This window comes from Megalobrama amblycephala, linkage group LG14 (genome assembly GCF_018812025.1).
Source record: "Megalobrama amblycephala isolate DHTTF-2021 linkage group LG14, ASM1881202v1, whole genome shotgun sequence".
Classification (NCBI taxonomy): domain Eukaryota; kingdom Metazoa; phylum Chordata; class Actinopteri; order Cypriniformes; family Xenocyprididae; genus Megalobrama; species Megalobrama amblycephala.
Genome location: NC_063057.1, coordinates 40,108,629 through 40,132,818, shown reverse-complemented (window position 1 = coordinate 40,132,818; position 24,190 = coordinate 40,108,629). Strand labels below are relative to the sequence as shown.

The following is a 24,190-nucleotide window of genomic DNA, read 5'->3' as shown; positions in this document are numbered from 1 at the left end:
AAACATGAAGAAACTGAAGAACAAACAGGTTGGTTTCATTCTTTAAGATGATCTCAGTCATAAACTCACACATTAATCATTCGCTTTAGTTGAAACATGAGGGCATTTTATTGGGATAGTTCATTTGTGTGTTTTAATTCCACTGTAGTTAATTTAGCCTATTTTTTTGTTTATTCGTTTTTCAAATCATAAGAATGAATTAAAAACCTACAATGTCATTACATTATAAGTAGATTGTGATTGGCGAGTTTAAAGTCCCCGTGAACCGGAAATTGCAAACGACTCTTCTCCAGTGTAGTGACGTATTTCCAGGTGAAACGGAATATTGAATAGAGGGCAGAGTTTTACTTCAGCACTCCTCCTCTCCATCTCTCGTTCATAGCAGACGAACGGTTGCAGAGGAGTGGTTTACACGTTTTCAACCCAAGCCGTCAAACTGACGTCATCAGTGAAGGAACGCCATTCCAGACCGGAAGTAACTTTTCAGATTAAAGATTAGCGCGCCAAAATTTTTTTCTGTGTTTTAACTTGCACGGATTAATTGTTCACCACAAGACTAGTAATATGCACTAACAAAGTAAATATGTCAAATTTGATTTCATGATGACTTTAAGCATCACAATTTTTGGTAACACTTTACATTAAGGTTCATTAGTTAAACATTAGTTATTGTATGAACTAGCATGAACTAACCATGAGCAATACTTTTGTTACTGTATATACTAATCTTCATTAATGTTAGTTAATGAAAATACAGTTGTTCATTGTTTGTTCATGTTAGTTCACAGTTCCTATGCCCCATGACTCTTGGCACGGACTATGGGTGTAACTTCCGTTAAGCTTACATTTTTTTGTTTTCTGTTTTAAACTGGGTACTATGAGATGTAGCATCTGGACCAATCAGACACACACTTTTCCCTCTTGAAGTTCAACTTAATTTTTATTTAATTTTATTTTCTATATAGCACCAAATCTCAACAGAAGTCATTTAAGGTTACCTTTTTCTTTAATTAAACTAAATAGCCTTGTGTTATTTTTATTTACACAGCGGCATGTCATTTCTGTCTCTACATGGTTGCGTGTTGACAATTCTCTGCTCTCTATGGGTACTTTCACACCTGCCTCATTTAGTTTGGTTGAATCGTACCAGAGTTGGTTTCCCCCTTTGGTGCGGTTCGTTTGGGCAGGTGTGAAAGCAGCAATCGCACTCGGGTGTGCACCAAAAGCGGACCAAACAAGCGTACCGAGACCTGCTTGAAGAGGTGGTCTTGGTACGCTTTCAAACGAACTCTGGAGCGGTTCGCTTGAGATGTGAAAGCAATCCGATGTGAAAGCTAGCTTGTCAATCATTATTTTGATGGATGACGCAGCGAAAACTCTGACCAATGAGAGGACAGTTGTACTCGCATGTGACTTGCCTGAACGAATTTTGGTACGCTTTGAAATGTTGCCATGTGAAAGCGAACCGAACCAAGAAGAAAATGCAACATTGTAACAAATTTAGTCCCTGTTTCGGAACAAAACAAGCGATCCATAGGTGTGAAAACACCCTATATCGCAGATGCCACACGCAGTTCGACAGTTTCTGTCGATGGATACGCATTCTGGCTTCCCCTAAACTTTGTTTGCGAGTGCCACATGCTCCATATGAGCAGTCATTTTACAGTGTCATCACCGGATGTTGATTGGGCGCGAGCGTAGGTGAGCCCTGAACTACACACGTTGCTATCTGTGTTTAACCCTCTGGTCCTCTTCGTTAGGAGTCACACTTGGCTTCTTCGTGGTCAAAAATGACCAAAGCTTTAAAGGGTTAGTTCACCCAAAAATGAAAATTATGTCATTAATGACTCACCCTCATGTCGTTCCAAACCCGTAAGACCTCCGTTCATCTTCAGAACACAGTTTAAGATATTTTAGATTTAGTCCGAGAGCTTTCTGTCCCCCCATTGAAAATGTATGTACGGTATACTGTCCATGTCCAGAAAGGTAATAGAAACATCATCAAAGTAGTCCATGTGACATCAGTGGGTTAGTTAGAATTTTCTGAAGCATCGAAAATACATTTTGGTCCAAAAATAACAAAAACTACGACTTTATTCAGCATTGTCTTCTCTTTCGGGTCTGTTGTCAATCTGCGTTCACGACTCCGCAGTGATGCTGCTGATGTGTTATTTGGTGCGCCCGAGCATCGTTTACAGTCTGAGGGAGATGCACGCTGTAAACAAAACAACCTTCGCAAACATGTCTAAAAGTTGTGAATTAGTTGTAACATTAAAACAGGAGATCATGACTTACTCTGTGCTCAAAGTGGAGCTCCGAGCATTATAAATTCCAGGATATGCTTTTTTTTTCATTGGTTGTTGCGTTAAATCTTACCCAGATACAATAGTACTATTTTCTGATTGGCTATTGTGTAGCCTCTTTCTTTTTTTTGATTGGCTGATAAGTGGCAGGCTCGACTAAGGCTGAGCGGTTCCATGCCCGGTTCCATAGAGAGAGCGGCGCGGCCAGATACATTTTAGGCGCTGCCGCATATTAAATACATGAAAAATAGTTTTTCTGTGTGAGAAATACAATGTGTGCCGGGAGCAGAGATGTTCACAAGTCTTTTATCTGGAGTCTGAGTCAAGTCTGAAGTCTTTAAGCTGGAGTCTGAGTCAAGTCTGGAGTCTTTTGTCACACGTCCGAGTCGAGTCTCGAGTCATTAAAAAAAAAAAAAAAATCTCATATTCAAATCCCATATTTTATCCTAGTTGTGTTATATAGACAAAATTATATGATGTAAGGGATAACGTACATCCTGTTTGTTACTTTATAATCCATTACAATGTACAAAACAGTCGTCCTGGCAACACGAGTAGTCATTTTCAATACAGTCGCTAAACGGACACAAGATGGCGCCTGTGAGTCACGGTTTGTTATACAGCTTTGTTGTTATTGACGACATTATCAAAAAATATCAAACTTCGAAATGTTTAAGAATGTCAATTGGAAACTCTACACATGCTGATTGTGATACGTTAAAATATGAGCTTTAAGTAATAAATGGATTAACATCTCTTTCTATCTCTCTCTTTTCTATCTCTCTTATGGACACACATTAAGAAATAGAAAAGCTGCAAATAATACGAAGATTGATAAAACGTAGTGCTAGGTTTAAAGTCTAGATTTTTTTGTTCATATTTTAACAGGCTGACAATTCAAAAGAGCTTTGCAGCTACACCACAGTATAATAGCTAATTGTGTGAGTTAATGTGACTAACCTTTGTGGATGCAATGTCTCATAAAATTTGATGATGATGTTCCAGTGTCTTTAATTGTTTTCCCACATTCTGTGCATCTAACTGATCTGACGTGATAATAAACCAAACGAAAGAACATATGGCACGGTGGCTCCCGTCATGTTGCATGGGACTCTTATTATGACATTTCAGAGTTTACGTGCACGGACATATGTAATCAAATTCTATGACAAGAGTGCAATCTACCATGACACATAAGGAAATATATGTGACGCAGATATTATAAAACCATTTAAACACAACACAAATTCTTTATTTATTATATCAGTAGTTAAGGGTAAAAGACTTGTCGTTTTTAAAATATTCCGAGTCTTTTGTGCCGAGTCAAGTCTTAAGTCATTTCAGGTCGAGTCCGAGTCTGAAGTCTGTTAAAATGCGACTCGAGTGCTTATCTCTGGTCGGGAGTGCGTGACAAAAGATCGAAATGAGTGACTGTCATGCTCAATACGTGAGACTTGAGAGCCCAGTAATGCCGCAGCTGGAACATGTGGAACATTCAGCAGATGAGATGACATTATGTCAGCAGCATCACTGCGGAGTCGTGAACGCAGATTGACAACAGACCCGAAAGAGAAGACAATGCTGAATAAAGTCATAGCTTTTGTTATTTTTGGACCAAAATGTATTTTTGATGCTACAAAAACTTCTAACTAACCCACTGATGTCACATGGACTACTTTGATGATGTTTTTATTACCTTTCTGGACATGGACAGTATACCGTACATACATTTTCAATGGAGGAACAGAAAGTTCTCGGACTAAATCTAAAATATCTTAAACTGTGTTCCGAAGATGAACAGAGGTCTTACGGGTTTGGAACGACATGAGGGCGAGTCATTAATGACATAATTTTCATTTTTGGGTGAACTAACCCTTTAAAATGTAGCTCCCAATGTAACTGAAGATAGATTAGTGCCATCTGGTGGGAGGAAAAAAAAGAAAAACTATTGTAATGCCATATTGTAACCACTAGATTACTAGATAGTTGTATTTAAAGTGCCTTATAAATTATCTAGTGTTTTTAGACAAATACTTTTTTTATTGAGTTGTGGAATTGGATTTATACTTGGACATTCTCAAAGACTACTTTTTGTCAAGGTTTTTGTTTGAAATGTTAATTTGAAGTGTCCATTTTTGCATTAATTTTACAACAGTCAAACCTGAACACAGGTGAACATTTTGTTACACATAACATCAAAAAAATGAATCAATAAAAATGTAACAAAAATGAACAGGTATGTTTTATCACATCTTAATGCTGGGTATGATCTGACATTTTAGAGTGTCCCCACTTCATTTCTGTGCAGTTTTTTTTTGGCTGATTTGTAGTTTGTACCACCAAAGTGTCTCTGAATTTGTTTGTTTTTTTGTATTTCCCATTAATTTACTTTGGCGGTCATTTTTGACCGCGAAGGAGACAAGTGTGACTATTTTTTATGACTCTTTAACATATCCGAATCACGTCCATGATTTTTTTTGTTCACATAGCTAATGCAACAAAAGTCACCAAGTTTCATCCCATTCCAATGAATTAAATGATAAATTTTTATTTCAAAACGTAAATGTTTTTGGTCATTTTTGACCGAAGAGAACTATAGGGTTAAACTAAACTCATTTAAGCCTTGCCAATTTGTAACATTTAAGTGCAAGACGCATGTGCTGTGAGAAGATTGTGTACTCATCCAAAGCTCACACATGTTATGGTAGTTGACAAATAGGCCGTGAAAAATTATTTAAAAAAAAAAAAAAAAACGCTTTTTGAAGAAAAATATACAAATTTTTGTAGTTTGAAGTCTGATGTTTGAGAAAATATTGGGGGTCACTAACATCTATAGCTTCATGTAGTGCTATTTATTTATGACATTATGAATAACGTTATTTTTTTCAATAATTGCTGTCATCCTTTTAAAACTGCTGAAAATTATACCATTTTAAGGTGAGTGATGATTATATCTCCATTACTGCAATACTTAACTGTTCTTTAAGATATTTTGAGATAAAGACAAATCTGCGGTTCTTTTATGCGTGTCACACCAGGACATTGTCACACTAAAGGACAGGGTAGTTATTGTATTAAAGAGAAAGTGAGAGGTATTAAGTTAAAGTGCTTTTATTTAACTTTGGACATGTCAAAGAAGAAAGATTACTTTTGATACAAACTATATTTTTACTAGATGTGTTTTTTTTAACAACATTTATCAACAAAAATGAATTTTACAATTCTAACACCATCTTTTTTTAATGTAATTCATTTGTTTATGAAAGAACATATACAGTGGTGTGAAAGTACTTGCCCCCTTCCTGATTTTATTTTTTGCATGTTTGTCACACTTTCAGATCATCAAACAAATTTAAATATGAATCAAAGATAACACAAGTAAACACAACATGCAGTTTTTAAATAAAGGTTTTTATTATGAAGGGAAAATAAAATCCAAATCCACATGGCCCTGTGTGGAAAAAGTGCTTGCCCCCGCTGTTAAAACATAAATTAACTTCTAGTTTATAACACCTGAGTTGAGTTTCTCTTGCCACACCCAGGCCTGATTACTGCCACACCTGTTCACAATCAAGAAATCACTTAAATAGGACCTGCCTGACAAAGTGAAGTAGACCAAAAGATGCACATCATGTTGAGATCCAAAGAAATTCAGGAACAAATGAGAAAGTAATAGAGATCTATCAGTCTGGAAAAGGTTATAAAGCCATTTCTAATTCAGGTCACAAAAGACCCCACAACAACAACCAAAGAACTGCAGGCCTCACTTGCCTCAGTTAAGGTCAGTGTTCATGACTCCACCATAAGAAAGAGACTGGGCAAAAATGGCCTGTATGGCAGAGTTCCAAGACACAAATCGCTGCTGAGCAAAAAGAACATAAAGGCTCATCTTAGTTTTGCCAGAAAACATGTTGATTATCCCCAAGACTTTTGTCTCATCAGTCAGTATTTTCCCCAAAAGTTGAACTTTTTGGAAGGTGTGTGTCCCATTATGTCTGGCATAAAGGTAACACAGCATTTCAGAAAAAGAACATATCAACAGTAAAATATGGTGGTGGTGGTGGTGGTAGTGTGATGGTCTGGGTCTGTTTTGCTGCTTCAGGACCTGGAAGAATTGCTGTGATAAATGGAACCATGAATTCTGCTGTCTACCAAAAAATCCTGAAGGACAATGTCCAGCCATCTGTTCGTGACCTCAAGCTGAAGTGAACTTGGGTTCTGCAGCAGGACAATGATCCAAAACACACCAGCAAGTCCACCTTTGAATGGCTGAAGAAAAACAAAATGAAGACTTTGGAGTGGCCTAGTCAAAGTCCTGACCTCAGTCCTATTGAGATGCTGTGGCATGACCTTAAAAAGGCAGTTCATGCTCTGACCCTCCAATGTGGCTGAATTACAACAATTCTGCAAAAATGAGTGGGCCAAAATTCCTCCACAGCGCTGTAACAGACTCATTCCAAGTTATCTCAAATGCTTGATTGCAGTTGTTGCTGCTAATGGTGGCCCAACCAGTTATTAGATTTAGGTGGCAAGCATTTTTTCCACACAGGGCCATGTGGATTTGGATTTAGTTTTCCCTTCATAATAAAAACCTTTATTTAAAAACTGCATGTTGTGTTTACTTGGGGTATCTTTGATTCATATTTAAATTTGTTTGATGATCTGAAACATTAAAGTGTGACAAACATGCAAAAAAAAAAAAAAAAAATCAGGAAGGGGGCACTTATTCACACCACTGTAATTTTGATGCAAACAACATCATTAACCATTTTTTAAAAAACATCAACAAAATGACACAATTTAATGAGTCCATGTTTGAGGTGATGGAAGTGCCTTTACTGATTGAACATTAGCCAATCAAAAGATGTGAGTCGAGCAGCACAATGCATTTGCTCTGGTTCAAATGACACCAATTATCTTCTGGCGTGAATAGTAAATGCAGTCAGGTTTCTCCAGCCACACAAATGAATTCTTCTCACCTTTCTGGATTGTGCAATTAATTTGTATGTCATCTCCATAAATTGCCATGATCTGGCCAAAGAATGGCTTGCCATCATATTGAGCAATCACACATTTCCCTTCTGTGATCTCATCATCATCTCTGTACAGGATCACTCCTGGAGATGATGACAACACTTGGTCAGTAGTGAGGATTCCTGTGACCGGTCAAACAGATAAGGAAGCATTTTCTCAGAAGTTTCAGTCTCCGGTTCTTTGATCCATTTGAATTTCGAAGATGCAGTGACAAGTTCTCACGAAATCTCTACAAGACGTCTACATGGACTACTGTAAAAACTCCAGTAGGAAACATTCAATGTCTTAAAGATAGTTTGTGAGATATAGGCCATTTTATATCACAGAGGCTAAAGCAACTGACCACAAGCCTCCAATGCAATTCTGATATGGTCTTTCAATATTTTATTTTTTCCTCTGCAGTCTTGCTAGTGTTCTCTTCATTCTTTTTGTTTGGCTCTTCCATCTTGTTTGTGTGGCCACTCTCTTCCATATTTATAATACGCTGAAGAGACTTACTGTTTTCTAGAGTACAGCCAGAGTACCATGCTGCAATGCAGTAAGTGATGAAAGATTCAATTACCGACCTGTAGAAGTTCACCAGCAGCTGTTGTGGAAGTGATGCTTTCTTCAACAACCTCAAAAAGTAAAGTCTTAGGTGACCTTTTTTATTTTTACCATCTTTGAGGTGTTGGCAGTCCATGTCGCATCCTGGCTGATATGAACTCCCAGGTATTTAAAACTCTGCACCACCTTCACTCTCTCACCATTAATGTCTATGGAGCAATGTGCAGAGGGTTTCAGCCCTCTGAAGTCCAGGATCTTCTCCGTCATCTTTGTTGCATAGAGGATCAAGTTGTTATTTCGGCTCCAGCTCTCTTAGTTCTTGACCGCTGCTCTGTAGGCTGATTTGTTGTTTTTGGTTATTCTGCCTACAACAATTGTCTGCAAACTTAATGATGGTGTCTGTCTCATAAGAGGATTTGCAGTCATGTGTGTTAAATGATTGCAGATCATAGATACTAAACTTGTTATACATGTGATCTTTGTTAACTACAGTAAGCAATTCTAAAACACTATTTCAAAAAAGTATGAATTAATCCATAGGCAAAAACAATAAAAAAGGAAAATCTAGAGATGGGAAACTTCGATAAGTGAGAGTGCAACTCTCTAAAATTCCTTTTGGTCACAGGTTCCTTCGGTCTCATCTTGCTGATGTGAAATCTTTTGCTTCTATGGTAACCAGTACCTGGTTTAGGGATTATGGAGCTAAAGAACTGTAACTCATAGTTTGCTTGTTGGGTAAGGGATATTAGGGCTGGATGATTAATCAAATTCAGAACCTCTAACCAACATAATTTTCCCATGTTGGTTATTTAATCCTGTTAATACTTTCCCCTTAAAAACATACTACCGCGTGTGTAGGCCGCCTGTCCAGTCAGCGGCATGGAAGCAACAAGGAGGCAAACTTAAATACTCAGACAACACACAGACAGTAAATTTCACTTTGCGTCTTCACTAAACTTTTTCAACTGTATGTGTTTTAAGGCTTGCCACTTTGGACATTCAAGTGATTTTAGACCAACGCATGTGCATAATTATATTGAGCTACTGTCCTATGATTTATCAGTAAAGTATCTTTATCTTTAGTATATTTTTTTACTTTTGAAGTAACTACTTGCAACCCACAGCTTCACAATTAATAGAGAGATGGTATGACTAATTCACACAACCCGCAATCGCTCTCTCATTAATGCATTCAAATAAATGTACTTGTACTGTGCTAATTTATCTGATTTACAACGAGCAGAAATCTGTAAGAAATATCACAAACCATTGATAAAATAACTGCTTAAAATGAGCTATGTCATGTTGGATCACTCTTTCTTTAGGAAAAAAATATCACACCTTTAATAATCAAACATTTACTAGGGGTGTGACGAGATGGGTATCTCACGAGACGAGACAAGATTTTTACACACTATTTTTAAGAAATTCTCAATGGTGAAATACATTACTAGGAAAAATATTCTGCAGGTGTGTTCGAAATGTTTTAACTAATCATCTTATAATGAATGTCATTCAGTTCTACTTTCTGAGTATGAATTATCATATGCAGTAAAAGACAACAATACTCAAGCACTGTAAAACGTTTTGCCACTAACTCAACTGACTGACCTCTCTTCTGTATGATTTCAGTCTCTTCAGACCTTACTGCACATGATTTACGAGCTTCTACAACTTTTGACCTCCTAACTGATCTCTTTTCCACAAACTGATCATAGAAATAAAACAGTATAAATAAAAATAGTAACACTTTACAATGACTAACAATGAGCAACATATTTGCTACAGTATTTATTAATCTTTGTTTATGTTAGTTAATAAAAATAGTCATTCATTGTTAGTTGATGATAGTTCACAGTGCATTAAATAATGTTAACAAATGAAACCTTACTGTTTGTGCTTAATAAGATTTAGAGAAAACTGTTATTCGTTTTTATAGTAACACTTTACAATAAGTGCAACCATAATCGCACCTTCTCAATATTCAAAGTGCAAATAAGATCAACTTTTTCTTTGATTCAGATCTAAGAGATGGTTACAACTACACTGCCCAGCCTAAAATAGCTTTCATATTGAGAGATATTTGCATGCATCAGGGAGCCGCTTTCAAAATGCAGGTATTGAAATACCTTTCAGCGATTGCGCGTAACTCTTTAAATATGGAGTGGCGGCGACCGTTATCCAACTTAATTAAATGTTTTTTTATTTAAACACAAAGCAAAAGGACAGTGGGGGCGTAATGTAAATGTAGCGGTGGCATATTCTTTCCTAATCATCCTAACACTCATGGCAACATCACGAGACTACTTTTCGCCTCAATGAGAAATCTCGTCACACTTTAGTCTCGCGAGATCTCGTGACACCCCTAATATTTACAGTACAAACCTTATCTGTGAACTGAGGGCAAAACAAAATTTGTTCGTTATACAAAGAAATCATGCCTAGTGTGAGTACACCCTTAATGTCTGTTGCTTTGTGTCATTTAAACTGGGGCTAACTTTTTTTGTCTTTTTTTGCCTTAGACCTGATGGCGCTGGAAGAGGAGGGTCAAGATCTGAATGACATGAAGGAGAAAGATCTGTATGAGAAACGGCATGATTTCATAAATGAAGAAAAATCTTTTAGTTGCTCACAGACTGAAAAGACATCCTCACAAAAAAGAGAGACTAGAAGTAATTTCATCTGTAAGCAGTGTGGAAAGAGTTTCAGTCAGCGTAAAAACCTTGAAGTCCACATGGGAGTTCACACCGGAGAGAAGCCTTACACCTGCCAACAGTGTGGTAAGAGTTTCAACCGAAAAGGAAACCTTAAAGTCCACATGAACGTTCACACTGGAGAGAGCTGTTATTTCTGCCAACAGTGTGGAATAAGTTTCACTCGAAAAGGAAACTTGAAAAGGCACATGGGAATTCACTCTAGAGAGAAGTCTTACACCTGCCAACAGTGTAGGAAAGTTTTTAAGCTAAAAAGAAGTCTTAATTGCCACATGAGCATTCATACTGAAGAGAAGCATTTCAGCTGCCAACATTGTGGAAAAAGTTTTAACCGAAAAGGACGACTTAATTACCACATGAAAATTCACACTGAAGAGAAGCCTTTTACTTGCCCTCAGTGTGGAAAAAGTTTCAAACTAAAAGGACACCTTCAAGTCCATATGATAATTCACACAGGAGAGCTCCCTTTCTCATGCCAACAATGTGGAAAAAGTTTCAAACTAAAAGCACACCTTAAAGACCATATGAGGATTCACACAGGAGAGAAACCCTACACATGCCCTCAGTGTGGAAAAAGTTTCAGTCGCAAAGGACCGTTTAAAGACCACATAAGAATTCACACTGGAGAGAAGCCTTTCACCTGCCAACAATGTGGAAAAAGTTTCAAGCAAAAAGCAATCCTTAACACACACATGAGAATTCACACTGGAGAGAAGCCTTTCACCTGCCCTCAGTGTGGAAGGAGTTTCAAACTAAAAGGACACCTTAAAGACCACATGAGAATTCACACAGGAGAGAAACCCTACACATGCCCTCAGTGTGGAAAGAGCTTCAGTCGCAAAGGTCCGTTTAAAGACCACATGAGAATTCACACTGGAGAGCTCCCTTTCTGCTGCCAACAATGTGGAAAATGTTTCAACCAATCAGGAACCCTTAACATGCACATGAGAATTCACACTGGAGAGAAGCCTTACACTTGCACTCATTGTGGAAAAAGTTTTAGACTAAAAGGCCACCTTAAAGGCCACATGAGAATTCACACAAAAAGTTTTAACCAACCAGGAACCCTTAACATGCACAAGAGAATTCACACTGGAGATAATTCGTTCATATGTGATCGATGTGGAAAGAGTTTTAGATATAAAGGAACCTTAAAGTACCACATGAGCCTTCACTCAAGGTTCACATAAGAGTTTTCGTTATAGAGAGGTCTTGTACCAGCCCTGAAAGCCCTGATATACTCACTGCAAAGTTATTTTTCAGTCTTTGCTTCGTAGCAGTGGACTTAAGTGAACATCTCGAGTGGCATTTATATGAATGTGTAAATATGTGCTGTGCATTTTTCTTTCAGTAACAAAATAAATGCAGTGGGAAAAGTGCAGTTGTGAAAGCTTCAGATCATAGTGATGTGGATATGTTTGTACCAGATCTGCAGTTCAGCTCCCCAGTCACATCACATCACATTTATACAGTAGATTGCTTTAAATTAAGCAGCTTTACAGTATTAAACATGTCACTTTCAATAGAAATACAACTTAAATTTCTATAATGAAGCAGCCCTCATTAAAGAAGGTGGAGCCCCAGAGCACACCTACCTATCACATAATCACCACAGACCAATAGTAGGTCTACTATCGTAGACTTGTATTTGGCTGAGCAGTCTAGTGGGTGGCTCACCAATGTATTAGATTTCTCTAATACAAACTAATTTAAATATGAATCAAAGATAACACAAGTACACACAACATGCAGTTTTTAAATTAAGGTTTTTATTATGAAGGGAAAACTAAATCCAAACCCACATGGCCCTGTGTGAAAAGGTTCTTTTTAAAACATAACTCAACTGTGGTTTATCACACCTGAGTTCAGTTTCTCTAGCCACTCCCAGGCCTGATTACTGCCACACCTGTTCACAATCAAGAAATCGCTTAAATAGGACCTGCCTGACAAAGTGAAGTAGACCAAAAGATCCTCAAAAGCTGCACATCATGTTGAGATCCAAAGAAATTCAGGAACAAATGAGAAAGAAAGTGTTTAAACAATGTATTTAGATACCACTTATACATTTGAACCCATAGTGTACTACAAGTGGTATCTAAATATATTTTTTAAATACAGAGAGTATATAAAAAGCACATTTTAGTTCATATTTCTTGCTGTCTCAAAATAGCACAGTTGAGTACACTTAGATGTTCTTAAGATGATCTTAAGTAGTATTAAAGAAGAATGTTTAGTATATTAAATACAAAATTAGTGCGCAAAAATAGAGCACTTTAAGTACATTGTAGAAGTGTACTTTTTTTCACCTGGGTACTTGTGCAGCAGATCCTCCAGACCTTTTCTGCAGAATGTAATAGAAATGGACTGAATAAGCACAAGGGAGCCATCACATATAATCATGACTGGCCTTTTGTTTGCCCCATTTCCATACATCCTGATAAGGTCAATTTGAAAAGCTTGCAGGAAGTGAGTCACAGATGCTGTTGTGTGGTCGCATGTGACATAAGTTGCCACAGGTAAAGGTGATGCACCCTTGGATGGATTTCTTCCAACCAGCTCATACACGAAATATGTTGGACCTTCTGCTCTCTCTCTTTCTGAATTACACACTCTGTTGCATCCAGGTACTCTATATCCTACATCTTTTGTAGAAGACAGAGTGTCATGATGACCAGTTGTGGAATTGTTTGCATAGACTCCAAATGAAACTCAGGTCATTTTGTTTCCAGGTTATTGTAGAAATCACCTCCAGAGAAAACCACCACTGCTTTCAGGGTGCTTTCATCAGTGACTCAACATGTACATTAAATGGGCAATCTTCAAAACGACAGTAGCCCATAGTTTTGAAAACTGGTGCCAATGTCTCTGACCACAGGGTTTTCACACTGTGATGCTTAAAACAAAATCTGCAGTAGGGATTGATGGACTTCATGCCCTTGATCAAGGGTTTCCAAACTCGGTTTTGGAGGGCCACTGTCCTGAAGAGTTTAGCTCCAACTTGCCTCAACAAAGCTGCCTGGAAGTTTGTAGTATGCCTAATTAGACCTTTGATTAGCTGGTTCAGGTGTGTTTAATTGGGGTTGGAGCTAAACTCTCCAGGGGTGAGTTTCCCAAAAGCATCGTTGGTGACTATGGTTGTAAGTCCCATTGAACTCTATTGGAAACGATGGAACTTACGACCATAGTTCGCTTTGGGAAACGCACCCCAGGACAGTGGCCCTCCAGGACTGAGTTTGGAGACCCCTGCTCTAGACAATGACATTAGTTCACTGGAGTGTTGAAAAAGTCTGCTTTTCTGGTGTTGTCTTAGCTCTTGACATTCTTTTTGTTCAATGAAAAAGAAACAGGGCTGACATGGCAAACAACATGTGAAGTATTTATCTTCTTCCTGGTTAGATGAAGACCTTACCAATATCTTATATTTATAATTTTTTTTTTTTTTGTAGGTGTGATACTACAGCACATGCTAAGTAACCCTTAAAAATAATTAAGTTAAGGTTTTTTTTTGTTGTTTTTTTTTACAAATAACACACATAACCTACACCTAACCCTGACTTAGCTAGTAATGACAGAACTACTAATCTATAACAATGAACATACCCTATATATAATCTAATACTACGCAAAATAAAACACACACATGACCAAAACACTTCACTAACCCTACCCCACCACCAGCACCTTCAAAGCCTAACTTAGATGTCTAACCAGTTCAGTGCAGCATTTTCTGCCTTTTTTGGTAGAATGCGCGATAGCTGCGCACAGCAACCATCAACCTCTCGCACTCCTTCACATATTTATTGTATGCATCTTTCGGACGCAATTAAGGGTCTACATCTATCAATGAAAGCTCCAGGCTGTTCCACACAAGGGAGCAGTTTGCAGGCAAAAAACAAGGCAGAAGCTTCTTCACATTTTGCACCTCAGTAGGACAATCAATGTCCATAACTGCCTCATCCACTTCTTCACACACCCTTTCAGGTGAATCTCTCTTCTCTGCTGTTTTTTGATCTGCAACAGCTGCAATCTTTAGTTTATAAGGTATTGACTCATGCAAAGCCCAGAGTTTAAACCCATAAACCTTGGGCAGCAAAAAACGTAACAACACCTGTAATGACCACAGATGTGCCTGGGTGACTAGAATCTCCTCCACAAGCACTCGCAGCTGATCGAAGCTAATGAACTCGCCATTTTGAATCATTCCAATACAGCTGACAAATGTCATGACTTTAACCAAGTCATCGTGGTCCAGAATTTTGGGCAGCCTCCCGAGCACAGCTTTGACCCAAGGCATGCCATGATCCATGTACCTCTGGGTATTCCGTCCGAAACACAAACCCTGCATCTCCATGTCAAGGCACACATCACCAACAAGGCTCACTGCCCGCACCTCTATTGATGGCATTTTGCTGTTACTGTGTACCTCCCAGAAATCTTTGAAATTCCAGCTCACCTTTTTATTACCCTTGGCACTCCAGTACCGCAAAGCTGGAAAGTAACACAGCTTGCGTTCCTCAAATCCAGCCTTCAAACATGAGAGCACATCATGGCCTGCTTCTGCAACAATTTGTTTTGCCCTGCAGAAAGTGTGAGGGTACACAAAAGCAGCTAAAGTAATTTATTTCAAATCACATTCATGATTTTTAAAAAGTTCTGAAGAAAATGGCAGCATGATTGTTTGCATATTGTGTGAAATGGAACTAACATTTCTTTGCTTTCCTCTTGTCCTCAGAACGACTACTCCAGCAAGACTGACTTGTAAATGCATTCAAACTTGTATAAGCAATAAGGCTAAAACACATGTGTGCCGAGGTTCTAAAATTGAGCTTCATGTAAGGAAAAGGAGCAAAATTAGCTCAAATGAAATAATTAATTTATAGGAAATTATAAAGAGTCATTTAGTTTACGACCGAGCAGCTGAACCGTCCAGCGTTCATCTACTCAAACCGTAATAAGCTCTGTAGCGGATATGAATATCCACTATCGCGACAACACCGATTAGAATGCAGTAACTTTAAGATGACAGTTTAAGACATTAAATTAAAGACAGTTTAAGACATTAAATTTTACAAGCACATAATACAAGACACTTTCTTTTAAAATCTACAAGGGACTTTATTTATTTAACACAAACACACAAACATTCATATGTGTTGCAGAAAGAAAGGAAATGAGAGAAAGAGTTTTAAGAGAGAGAGTGATATGATGAACAGGATTCCTAGCAAAATATGCACTTCAAAAGACCTGACCTGAACGAACTTTAGCTTTAGAATCTGGAGGTACTTGCTTGAGTCGACTTTAAATCTGAATCTCCCCGTCGGCGTGGAGAGAAGGGTTTTCCAAGTCGATGATTTGTCTTTTCAGGTCCAGATGGTGGTTAGGTAAAAACCAATCCCATTTGAGCGTTCTGGCAAAATTAAAGGAAGTCTCTTTGTCGTGGCTGGAGTTAAAGTTGAAGAGGCAAAAGTCGTTGGTTGAACTTTGCTGCACACAAGACTCTCACGGAAAAAAAAAGTGAGTGAAAGTTGGATGGCTTGAATGAGCTGCTTGTCTGTTCTTCTTGTTACTCCATGGTTACTCTTTGTTCTTAAGTTCACTAGTTCTTTGTCTTGTGATATGACTATTTAAACGAAGGTGTTTGTCCCACCTCTGAGAGGAGTTTTGGCCAATCAGATATCGTCCTGTTTCAAAAGGTGGCTTTTCTCTGCCCCAATCATACATAAGTGTTACCTCCAGTATTGCCGGCTTCGGCAGAGAGTACCATTTAGACATGATTTCTATTAAATGGAATATGATACATTTTACACAGATTTCATTCAAGCCATGATTTAGACATACATTAGAGATTTAAATTCATTCCAAATAAGGCATACTTTCAATCAGTCATTCAAAAGTTATCACATTTACATGAATTGTGAGTGTTCTAAAGCATAACTGGTTACAAGTAGTATGTGTGGACATGATATAAAATGTATGCAGTTAAAAGTTGTTTGATAAGTCCATTTCAAATTGTTTGGAACAATTTTGATGCAGTTTTAGTTGTAGAAACAGTCTTCGTGGGTTTTCTGTAAAGTTAGGTCACTCAGAGAAACAAAAGAGGCCTGCATTGTCTCTTTTGATCTGGAGATCAAAGACTCTTTATCTTCTGGTGACCATTTGGGTTGTCACCTCTCCTTCTGTCAGGAAGCATGGGGGTCATAAAAGTAATTAGCAAGGATTTTTCTGTAGATGGACTGGAGCCAAAAATGAGATTCTCTGAGTTTGGGTTTCTGGAATTATGCTTTGAAAGAATCATCTGAATGATTCATTTGTCTGGTTCGTCCACGTTTCCTACATCATACATAACATCTTCAATCTGTGTGCTCACTGATAATGACAAGGCCGATCTACACATAAAGAATGGTCTAACTCCTGAATTCGATTAGGGAGCTACCTACAAAGAATGGCCAACCACATTTGCTAGTGGGGCCAGCAAAAAAAGTTAGAACAGCTCCATTAAGTGTAACAGCTGCTGCAGAGAAAGCTGGCGAAGAAGTCAAGATATATTCAAGCCATCAATATAGCCATCTGGGGCAGGTGGGGAAAAGTACGTACCTTTTATATTGTACTTATCAAAAATTATTCTGGACCTATTGCTGTGGCTTTTTTTTTATTTCTTCCATTTTTGTAAATAACATCCATTTTGTAAACAGCATCCTTCACATGCACAAAAAAAGTGGAAAAACACGATTTCAATGGTAATTACTACAGGTTTGCATACAATTCTGAGATTGCATTTCACTCTTTTTATTTATTTTGATGAATACTGAATGTTTTCATGCAAGTAAATGCAAGTTCATATTTTTCTAGAAGTACAATAATCATGTTTACACAGGGCACACAACACCTCTGCACTTTATTTCTCTCAACATGAGGAGAGCTGTCAGTCAATAAATGTGAAAAAGTAACTTATCTGAAGAAGTAACAGATTTTTTGCTGTTAACTGAAAAGGTAATGTGTTTCAAAAAAGTTATCTGATTATGTAACTCAAGTTACTTGTAATGCGTTACCCCCAACACTGACGGTAGAGCAGTAGTCAAGATTGTACAACAGACAATATGAGCCAAACTTTTTCTGTATTTGGTTGACTGCATTTTTAGGTTAGAACATACCTGAAGCCCCCTATTTTATTTTGCTTACCTGTAACATTTTTTTACCCGCTTTCACAGCTGCAGAAGGTGAAGATGACTCGCTCCCATATTCCCATTCTGAATCTCAAGCTGCGGTGTGGTCCCAGCCTACTTGATGTCTCCCTGTGGAGGGATGAAGCTCTCTGTGATCTTCACATTGGAGATGACCTAGAAATCACCCATTTTTATTGCGACAAACTGCCACAGGGAAAAGGACATTTTCATTCCATTTTCAATAAACAACTGTTAAGGTACTCATTACACTTCTCATTACATAAATATTTTATAATAGTCTCTATCTATCCATCCAGCTGTATCTATCATCTACTCACATACTACTCAAACTATGCACTACTTTCATGCATAGTCTACCCCTCTACATATAAATATGAACAAGACATTCAAATTCATGGAGTGACAAAATCTGAGGATACCTGCACTGAGCAAGTGACGATGAGATCTATACAGTTCCTGCACAGTTCTTCTCTGGAGACCTAATGCCAATTTCATTGATGTGTTACCCATTAAACTGCTTGTGCTATATATCAACAAAAGAATTGTCGGCATCAGAATACTTTCTTCTACCTCTTAAGCCTAAACCTGACCTTATGCTGTTCATTCCACCCCACCCACTTTCATGTTCACTTTACTTGCCACTAAGCTTGTGTCTGTCTCCATACCCTTACTTGATACACTCATGCTTTATGCATTACATTTTATACAGGACATCCATTATTGACTACACACTACTTGAAGGCTATGCATTTTTGTTCCCCTTTATTGATGTTTTCCCTTTGTTTACTTTTATTCACTATTTTTTTCTTTCTGCACTGGATTTTACATTCCAGTAATATTGACTTGGCCTTATGTTAGTATTCCAATTAACCAGATTGAACATTTTCTCCCATTTATCAATAAAGTAGCTTAGAAACTGAAAAGATATTGCATATATTTCTTTCTGCTTTTGAAGTGTATTTGCTTTATATGCTCATACAGTATGTAATTACTTTAACTGTTTTTTTTTTTATTATTTTTTATTTGTTATTACCATGTATGTCCAAAACTATTTTTTTCACACAAACACACACACACAAATTGTTGCAATATTTCACCAAAATCAAGATTGAATAGGCTACATTTGGTCAAAACCTCATGTTATGAAAGGATGAAGTGCTATGGTTTTTTAACACAATATTTGCTGATTAGATGGCAATACTGAGCTAAACTGCAAACTGTTTGCCCTCTCCATCCTGTTCCCTTTCGTGGGAACTATCGACGCTACGCCGAATGACGTGATGGGAACCCTCTGTATTTTGTGTTCGTGAAGCACCTCTGTATCCTACCAATGAGAAAGACGTGACGTCAGAGGCGGGTGACGTCACGGATCAGGAAGCTATAAAGCATACCCAGAACAAAGCACGCTAGTTTCTGTTGTCTTCAGCAAGCGCTATCTGTATCTTGTTTGTCTTATTTATTGTTGTATTGTCTATCCATACACACTGTGGTCTCTTCGTCCGAGGACAAGAGTTCCCAAGCATAAAATAAGACACATATATATAAAAATGGCGGAAAAGCAGCAGTTTAAAAAGTGTGCTCCTCCTTGCCCACGTTTCATTGTGGCTGGAGACACACGAGATGTGCGTGAAATGCCTGGGGGTTGAGCATGCACAGGCGGCTCTTGAAGGAGCTGTCTGTGTACATTGCGAACGGCTCACCCTCAGAGTGCTGCGATCTCGCCGGGCGCTCTTTGAGGAGGGCGCAGAGGTGAGTGTTCCCTGTGGGTCTGGTCTCGTGGGGTTCACAAATGGATCTAGCAGAGGGGGAAGAGACGGGCGCTGCCCTATCGCTTCCCTTACCTGCTAGACCCAGTGTCTCTCCTTTGGTGGCGGAAGCATGCGTAGCGGTTTCTTCCCCCCGAAGGGAGACACCGATGCTCAACATATCTTCCTCCGAGGAGGTTGATGTGGAGAGCGTCCATGAGGAACCGCCAGCCTCATCCCCTGCATATGAGGAGCTTTTGGAGGTAGTGACCAGGGCAGTAGAAAAACTAAATATTGACTGGCCCGCGGAGAAAGCTGATAGTAAACCAAAAAGCAAGTTAGACGAGAGGTTTCTTCCCGCGGTCACTACCCCAGCGTTGGGGTCTGCCGTTCTTTCCCAACCTCCACACCGAGGTGTCGAGGTCGTGGAAGAGACCAGTCCAGTATCGACTGTATAGCCCACAGACATCGCTATATAGTAATATTGTTGGCTTAAAACATCACGGCTATGGGGCGATGCCTCGGATCGAAGAGACGCTTGCGAGCCATCTCTCGCCCGAGTCTGCATCGTCCCTCAAGACCCCGACGTTGCCCACCAAGCCCCTAAAGCCTTGGTGGGCAAGGCTTATTCAGCGGCAGGTCAGGCGGCTGCATGCCTTCATACTATGTCAATTTTACAGGCATATCAAGCCGATCTGCTGGGGGAGATTGATGAGAGTGGGGAAGCGTCCTTTGAAGCGATTCACGAGCTAAGAAAGGCGACAGATCTAGCTCTCCGGGCCACCAAGGAGACAGCCAAATCCATCGGCCGCTCTATGGCAGCCCTGGTGGCCACGGAGAGGCATCTCTGGCTCAACCTCTCTGACATCAAAGAGAGGGATAAGAACATGCTCATGGACGCGCCGCTGTCTCCTGTTGGCCTGTTCGGCGACGCACTGTCGAGGGCAGCCCCATCCGGGGGGATTCGGATATCGGGTCCTCCCCGGTGCCCTCAGGGGACCGTCCTGTCAACCCTGCCACCCAGTGTGCATCAGGACACAGCGGTCTCCGCCGATCCTCTGAGGAGGGTCGGTCAGCACGTGATTCATTTGTTTGCCGGTGCGCCGCGTCAGATAGACGAGCCAAGTGCTCAAAAAACACCAGAGACCAGTCTCGAGAGACTGGTTCCCTTAGTAGAATATTTGGAAGAATGGAAAAGTCTCCCGAACATTTCGAAGTGGGTGCTGCTCATGATAGAACAGGGTTACAGAATTCAGTTCAGTTCTCGACCGCCCAAGTTCAATGGGGTGCTTCCCACAGTGGTTACCCCAGAGCAGTCTCTGGTGATGGAACAAGAGGTTACGACGCTTTTGTAAAAAGGGGTTATAGAAAGGGTTCCCCCTCCCAGCAAAATGTCGGGCTTTTACAGCCGCTACTTTATTGTTCCGAAGAAGGATGGAGGGTTGCGTCCGATCATAGATTTACGTGTGCTAAATCGATCTGTAAAGAAGTTGAAGTTCAAAATGCTTACACTCAGACAGATCATCCCTCAGATCAGGTCCGAGGACTGGTTTGTGGCGATAGATCTGAAAGACGCATACTTTCATGTATCCATCCATCCTTCTCACAGGAAGTTCCTCAGGTTTGCTTTCGGGGGCAAAGCTTACCAATACAGGGTTCTTCCTTTCGGCCTATCTCTCTCACCCTGCACGTTCACGAAGTGAGTGGATGCAGCTCTGGCTCCGCTGAGACTCCAGGGCATCCGTGTGCTGAACTATATCGACGATTGGTTGATACTAGCTCAAACAGAACAATTGGCAGTTCAACATCGAGATGTTGTTCTGTCGCACATGGAAAGGCTTGGGCTGAGGCTCAATGCCAAAAAGAGTGTGCTGGTCCCGACTCAGGTTGCAAACTATCTAGGAGTAATCTGGGATTCCACCACGATGCAGGCGCAGTTGTCCCCTGCTCGTGTGAGTTCCATTCTCGGGGCCGTGAATGGGGTGAAATTAGGCCAGTCACTCACTGTAAAACAGTTTCAGAGACTGTTGGGTCTGATGGCAGCTGCGTCCAACGTTATTACTTTTGGCCTCCTGCACATGAGACCCTTACAGTGGTGGCTCAGGACCAAGGGGTTTTCTCCGAGGGGAAATCCTTTTCGCATGATCAAAGTCACACGGCGATGCCTTCGTGCTCTGGTCATGTGGAATAAGCCTTGGTTCCTGTCCCAGGGACCCGTGCTGGGGACTTCTCGTCGTCGTGTAATGCTTACGACAGATGCTTCTCTCACAGGCTGGGGGGGCGATCATGAGTGGTCGCTCAGCTCAGGGTCTTTGGGAGGACCATCAGCTCTCCTGGCACATAAATCGGCTGGAGATGATGGCGGTGTTTCTTGCACTGAAACACTTCCTCCCAGACCTGAGAGATCACCATGTGTTGGTCCGTACGGACAACACTGCGGTGGTCTCGTACATCAACCATCAAACCCCCTGGGTTTGCGGTCTCACCCATTATCCAAGTTGGCCAGTCACATCCTCCTCTGGTCCCAGGGAAAGCTCCTTTCGCTGAAAGCAGCTTACATCCCCGGGTGGTTGAATGTGGGGGTGGACGCTCTGTCGAGGCAGAGCACGAGACCGGGGGAATGGAAACTCCACACCGAGGTGGTGGAGTTAATATGGAAAACTTTCGGTCGAGCTCAAGTCGATCTACTTGCCACAGAGGAGTCAGCTCAGTGCCCTCTGTGGTATTCCCTACAGCACCCAGCACCTCTAGGGCTGGATGCTATGCTACAGACGTGGCCGAGGCTGCGTCTGTACGCATTTCCCCCAGTCTCACTGCTCCCGGGAGTTCTGGAGAAGGTTCACCAGGAGAAGGTCGACCTAATATTGGTGGCCCCTTACTGGCCGACCAGAATATGGTTTTCAGACATAATGTCACTACTTCACGGCTCTCCTTTGGAGCTTCCTCTCAGACAGGATCTCTTGTCTCAAGCGGGCGGCACGATTCTCCATCCCCGTCCAGAAATGTGGAAACTGTGGGCCTGCCCTCTGAGGGGGCAAGGCTCATAGAATCTGGTCTCCCAACCGAGGTTGTGGAGACCATCCTTCACTCCAGAGCTCCCTCCACGAGGAAGCTGTACTCATATAAATGGAAATTGTTCACTACATGGTGTGGACAACGTAATTTGGACCCTGTCCAGTCTCCTATCAGCTATGTGCTACAGTTCCTTCAAGAAAAGTTTTCAGAAGGTTTGACCCCTTCAACACTGAAGGTTTATATTGCAGCCATTTTGGCTTATCATAATCCTGTAGGGGGTTCCTCGGTGGGCCGAGACCCCCTAGTTATACGCTTCCTCCGTGGCGCACTCAGGTTGAGACCTGCGGTGCGCACAAAAACCCCGACCTGGGATCTAACTATTGTGCTCCAAGGGTTAGCTGAGGCTCCCTTTGAGCCAATAGAAGAAGTGTCGGATAAATTCCTGACACTAAAAACCATCTTTCTATTGGCCGTTTCTTCCCTAAAAAGGATCGGCGATCTACAAGCGCTGTCAGTCGCTCCATCATGCTTAGAATTTTCACCTGGTATGATTAAGGCCTTTCTACACACTAGACCGGGCTATGTTCCAAAGGTGCCATCGAGGGTCCCAGGTCCCATTATACTTGAGGCATTCTGCCCGCCTCCATTCACAAATTCAGATCAGGAAAAGAAGAATCTGCTTTGCCCTGTGAGGGCACTGGATGCGTATGTCCACAGAGCTGCCCTGTGGAGGAAAACAGATCAGTTATTTGTGTGTTATGGGTCCCCTAAGAGAGGGGGCCCAGCATCCAAGCAGAGGATGAGTAAGTGGGTGGTTGAGGTCATCTCACTCGCATATGAAACAGCGGGACGCCCATGTCCCTTAATTGTGCGCGCTCATTCCACGAGAGGTATGGCTGCATCTAAAGCTCTCTTGTCAGGAGTCTCTCTGGACGACATATGCGGTGCGGCTGAATGGTCATCCCAGCACACCTTCATTAGATTTTATAATCTCAACCTAAATGTTACTCCGGGTGCCAGAGTTCTACAAGATAACAGCCAGGCACTTGGAGACACGGCGTAGTTGGGATAGCGTTCCCATCACGTCATTCGATGTAGCGTCGATAGGTCCCACGAAAGGGAACGTCTCGGGTTACGAGTGTAACCCCTGTTCCCTGAGTAAGGGAACGAGATGCTACGTCACGTTGCCGTACCTCCTACATACCTGGAATGCTTGCTTCAGACATATTACAGAAGCTAGCATGCTTTGTTCTGGGTATGCTTTATAGCTTCCTGATCCGTGACGTCACACGCCTCTGACGTCACGTCTTTCTCATTGGTTGGATACAGAGGTGCTTCACGAACACAAAATACAGAGGGTTCCCATCACGTCATTCGACGTAGCGTCTCGTTCCCTTACTCAGGGAACAGGGGTTACACTCGTAACCCGAGACGTTCTCACTCTCACTGTTCCCACATCTAATCTTTTCTGATAATCCAAGACTCCAAACTTTGATTAAATGTATGAAAACATGACTCACAGTAAAAATAATCCCTAATTATCATTTAAAAGACTAAATATTTAATGATACTCAGAGTGAAAACATTCATGAGGTATTAATGTCAGCATGAAATATAACTTATGATAGTAATTGGTTCGCTGTTGTGAC

General features: G+C 40.6%; 1 protein-coding gene across 1 annotated transcript in view; it reads left to right on the top strand.

Moving 5' to 3' along the window:
* The window catches only part of LOC125244473 (zinc finger protein 850-like), a 34,485-nt gene extending 22,507 nt beyond the window's left edge, over nucleotides 1-11,978 (top strand). Inside the window, exon 4 of the mRNA XM_048154551.1 lies at nucleotides 10,406-11,978. Coding sequence (XP_048010508.1) covers nucleotides 10,406-11,787 — 1,382 coding nt within the window. The 3' untranslated portion in view covers nucleotides 11,788-11,978. The remainder of the gene's footprint in view (nucleotides 1-10,405) is intronic.
* Nucleotides 11,979-24,190: the final 12,212 nt, after the last annotated feature.